General features: G+C 40.8%; 1 protein-coding gene across 1 annotated transcript in view; it reads right to left on the bottom strand.

Annotated features, from left to right (window-relative positions):
• Nucleotides 1-779: 779 nt before the first annotated feature.
• Nucleotides 780-5,064, bottom strand: part of LOC133643084 (PAK4-inhibitor inka2-like) — a 5,733-nt gene continuing 1,448 nt past the window's right edge. The window contains exon 2 of the mRNA XM_062037492.1: nucleotides 780-1,943. Coding sequence (XP_061893476.1) covers nucleotides 981-1,943 — 963 coding nt within the window. The 3' untranslated portion in view covers nucleotides 780-980. The remainder of the gene's footprint in view (nucleotides 1,944-5,064) is intronic.

Genomic DNA, 5,064 nt, shown 5'->3' with positions numbered 1-5,064 from the left:
TGTTTAAGTCGGGGTCCACTTAAATTGATTCATGATACAGATATATACTATCATATATACTATCATCATAATACAGTCATCACACAAGATAGAATTATTTACATTATTTACAATCAGGGGTGTGGAGGGAGTGGGGGGGGGGGGGGGGGGGTAGGATATGGACATCAAGTAGTGGACATAGAGAGAGAGAGAGAGAGAGAGAGAGAGAGAGAGAGAGAGAGAGAGAGAGAGAGAGAGAGAGAGAGAGAGAGAGAGATCAGAAGGCATAAGAAAAAGAATCTGCATTTGATTGTTTACATTTGAATATTAGCAATCCGGGGAGGGTGTTAGTTTAGGGTTGTAGCTGCCTGGAGGTGAACTTTTATTGCGGTTTTGAAGGAGGATAGAGATGCCCTTTCTTTTATACCTGTTGGGAGCGCGACCTTTATTAGTTCGGAATCTGGGTTTAACGTGGTTAGTGGAGCTCCCCCTGGTGTTGTGGTTATGGCGGTCATTTACGTTAAGGAAGTAGTTTGACATGTACTTCAGTATCAGGGAGGTGTAGCGGATTTTATAGACTAGGCTCAGTGCAAGTTGTTGTTGTTGAAGGAAATAGCGGACGTTGTGATGCGTCTGTGAAATAATGCCTAAAATGAGCAAAATACCCAAGTTTTGAACTGAACTCAAGGCCCGCTATGGTGTGTCCCCAGTTGATTAAACCCGTGCTATGAAGTCTTGGTTTTATGAGCAAACATTACGCAATAAAAGCACAAACACTATCATTTATTCGCAATATTGCATTTATTGAGTTTGTGACCGGGAGGACTTCATTGTTTGATGTCAAGTATAGAAAAGTGAGAAACGTAATCGATGGCTGGACCATTCGCCTCTCGTCCAATCAGGCTTTACCGCACTGCAGCTGTCCTAGGTAGTCTTTGAACATGACTTAACGAGTCCTGCTTGGATACGAGATTCATCTTCTTCTGAGAGTCCAAAAAATGTCAGACGTAGCCAATAATGTCCTTGCATATGATTGGCTGCCTGCTGCCCGTCTTCATGTGGGCAGCAAATTGGAAAAAGTCTGTGTCCAGTTCGTGAATGGCAGAGTGGGACTGGTGGAAAAAGGGCGCTTTTGTTTCCGCCGCGACAACGGGGCACGAAAGACGTTTGGACGTGTCTCTGCTAACGCGGGAGTCCGTGGTCCTCATCCTCACTCTCTCCTCCACGCTCCTCGACAATCCGGCCAGTTTCCTCCTCACGCTGACCAGGAGGCTCCTTCCCAGTCTCCGTCTCGGCTTCGCTGTCGGCTCGGGCGCCTCGGGACATTCCGGGAGGTCCATCCAGTTCTGGACCAGGTCGGCGAAGCTGTTGTCGCCCAGGACCAGAGGTTGGCGGTTGCGTCCTCTGGTCAACAGCGAGTTGGCCCAGCCCTCTGGATCGTCAAAGGGCGTCCATCGCTCCAGGCAGACGTCCGAGGTGGATTTAGGACGGATGCGTCCGCTCGGCGCTCTGTTGGTGCGGAGACACGCTGAGGACGACACTCGCACGTTCCTCGTCCTCCTCAGCACCACCCCCTCGTCTCGCCACGAGGCCTCGGAGTAGCCGGAATCACAGTCCAAACTCTTGTGGCTGCTGGGCGAGTTCAAGCCGAGACGACTGCTGGCCGCGTCGTCCTCGTCCTCCTCCTCCTCCTCCTCCAGGGGGCTGGCGAGGCAGCAGGCCGAGTCGTAGGTGCTGGCCGTGCTGGCCGTGCTGGCGCTGGACATGCGGAGGCGGGAGCGCAGCTCTCTGGGCCGACACACGGCGTGAGGAGCTGCAGACAGGACGGTCACAGGGGGGACAGGAGGACACGGCGGTCTGCAGGCTGCAGGACACGTCCTCCTCAGCTTGTTCAGGTCTTGGAGGGACCTCATCATGTAGTGCATGTTCTCCCGCAAACAGTCGCCTGAGTCGCGCAGGCAAGGCTGAGGACAGAAGGAAGAACAGTTCAAATTTACCGTAAATTCCGGACTGTAAGCCGCTACTTTTTTCCTACGCTGTGAACCCTGCTACTTATGAGACGTTGTGGCTACGTTGACAACCATCATAAAAAAAATGTTTTTAAATACAAGCAAATACACTGAGAAGGTGTTTTATTGTTTGTGCTATGGCACCATCTTTTGGACACAGGTGCTGCAGTGTCCTTCCATTTAGTCCAGTGGTTCTTAACCTGGGTTCGATGGAACCCTAGGGGTTCGGTGAGTCGGGCTCAGGGGTTCGGCGGAGGTCAAGACACACCCAACTCATCGTGTAAATAAAAACTTCTCCCTATCGGCGTATTACGGATACGGCAACAGCAGAAGTCAGACTGATTTGCAGGTGTGTCATTTGTTGTGAGTTTATGCACTGTGTTGGTTTTGTTGTTTGAACAAGGTGATGTTCATGCACGCTTCATTTTGTGCACCAGTAAATAAAACATGGTAACACTTTAGTATGGGGAACATATTCACCATTAATTAGTTGCTTATTAACATGCAAATTAGTAACATATTGGCTCTTAACTAGTCATTATTAAGTACTTATTAATGCCTTATTCGGCATGGCCTTATTATAACCCTAACCCTCTAACGCGGGCCCTAACCCTAACCCAGTGGTTCTTAACCTTGTTGGAGGTACCGAACCCCACCAGTTTCATACGCGCATTCACAGAACCCTTCTTTAGTGAAAAATAAAATGTAGGTTTTTTTTCAAATTCAAGACAAAGTTTTATGTTTTTGTAACACTTTAGTATGGGGAACATATTCTAAGTAACAAAGACTTAATTTAGAGTTATTTGGTTAGGGTTAGGGTAAGGATTATAATAAGGCCATGCCGAATAAGGCATTAATAAGTACTTAATAATGACTAGTTAAGAGCCAATATGTTACTAATTTGCATGTTAATAAGCAACTAATTAATGGTGAATATGTTCCCCATACTAAAGTGTTACCATGTTTTTTTACTGGTGCACAAAATGAACTGTGCATGAACATCACCTTGTTCAAAGAACAAAACCAACACAGTGCATAAACTCACAACAAATTACACACCTGCAAATCAGTGTGACTTCTGCTGTTGCCGTATCCGTAATACGCCGATAGGGTGAAGTTTTTATTCACACGATGAGTCGGGTGTGTTTTGACCTCCGCCGAACCCCTAGGGTTCGATCGAACCCAGGTTAAGAACCACTGCCCTAACCCTAACCAAATAACTCTAAATTAAGTCTTTGTTACTTAGAATATGTTCCCCATACTAAAGTGTTACTAAAAACATATAACTTTGTCTTGAATTTGAAAATTTTTATTTTTTTATTTTTCACTAAAGAAGGGTTCGGTGAATGCGCATATGAAACTGCTGGGGTTCGGTACCTCCAACAAGGTTAAGAACCACTGATTTAGTCCTATCAACCGGAAGTACAAGTGCCATTCCGTCTTCTAGCCATCCATAGCGTTTTTACTCGTAATGGATTCTTCATTCATCACGTTTGTAAGTTTTACAACATAAGTGAAACAGTTTATACTTACTAAACCGCCCCATGTGTGATGTCTGTAGGAGTGTTTTCATGCATATTTGTATGTGCTATCGCAATGTAATGACGCTAATGTTGTTAGCATTAGCTAATATGAAAACATGTTTACGAGTGCCTGCGTTAGTATTATTAACTTACAATGGAATATTTTTGTATCGTTTCAGTTTCACAAATTTCTCAGTAAATTCACCAAAACGTCAACGTGGAGTTATTGAGTCTGTTTAGCTACTTTTGACTTCTGTTTTGTTTGATCATCCGTTTTACTGCCGTGTGACAGGCACTGTTTGGAAACAATTAAGGTATGTAAATAAACATCTTTCTGTGTAAATAACTAATTTCACAACATATTTGTCTGCGGCTTATAGTCCGATGCAGCTAATAAATGAAATAATATTTTTCCCCTTAAAATTTTGTGGGTGTGGCTTGTATACCGGTGCGCTCTATAATTCGGAAAAATCAGTATATATATAACACAGAGCAGTGGAAATGTACGCAAATAATAACAGATCATTTTTAAAATGGTATTCTTTTAATGTATTTATGTATATTTTTTGTCAGGGTTTGTTTGGAGTGCTGAGTCTAATAGTGGGCGTGGCCATCTTGGGACTATTTTTTCATTGGCCAGGGGGGCAGTAATAAATGCGCCCCATAAACTCTGCCTAGCAACAAGTGCAGCAGCAAACTTAAAAAATCAGTTGCACTTTGAAAGTCCGACACACATGAAGGACGAATGTGCTTTTGTCATTCATAAGGAGTGAAATGCACAATAAATAACTTTTGTTTATTTACAATAAAACTTAAAAAACTTAAAAATTAACTGTGTGCATTTTCTTCAGCTTTTTTAGGCCTTCCTAAGGCCAGCCTCAAAAAGAAATGACAATTAAAATGGAAGAAAAATTATATTTTCACAATGTGAATTATTTTGTTGATTTTATATTTTAGTGATAACTTATTTTTACAATTAAATGACGATTAAAAATGTAAGAAAAATGATACCTCCACATTACAAATGATTTTGTTTTAGTAATAACTTATTTTTACACTTAAAAGCCAGTTAAAAATGTAAGAAAAATGATACATCGACATTATAAATTATTTTATACATTTTATGTTTATTAATTACTTTTTTTTTTACATTTAACAGCCAATTAAAAATGTTAGACAAATCCTACCTTCACATTATAAATTATTTCATTAATTTTATGTTTAGTGACAACTGATTTTTACACTTAAATGACAATTAAAATATAAGAAAAATGATACCTTAACATTATAAATTATTTTAGTAATAACTTATTTTTTACACTTAAATGACAATTAAAAATTTAAGAAAAATGATACCTCCACATTACAAATGATTTTATTAATTTTATGTTTTAGTAATAACTTGTTTTTACACTTAAATAACAAGTAAAAATGTAAGAAAAATGATACCTACACATTATAAATTATTTTATGTTTAGTGATAACTTATTTCTACACTTAAATGAAAATTAAAAGTGTAAGAAAAATGATGCCTCCACATTATAAATCATTTT

This window comes from Entelurus aequoreus, linkage group LG26 (genome assembly GCF_033978785.1).
Source record: "Entelurus aequoreus isolate RoL-2023_Sb linkage group LG26, RoL_Eaeq_v1.1, whole genome shotgun sequence".
NCBI classification, from domain to species: domain Eukaryota; kingdom Metazoa; phylum Chordata; class Actinopteri; order Syngnathiformes; family Syngnathidae; genus Entelurus; species Entelurus aequoreus.
Note: the sequence above shows the minus strand (reverse complement) of the source record. Positions and strands in the feature narration are given on the sequence as shown.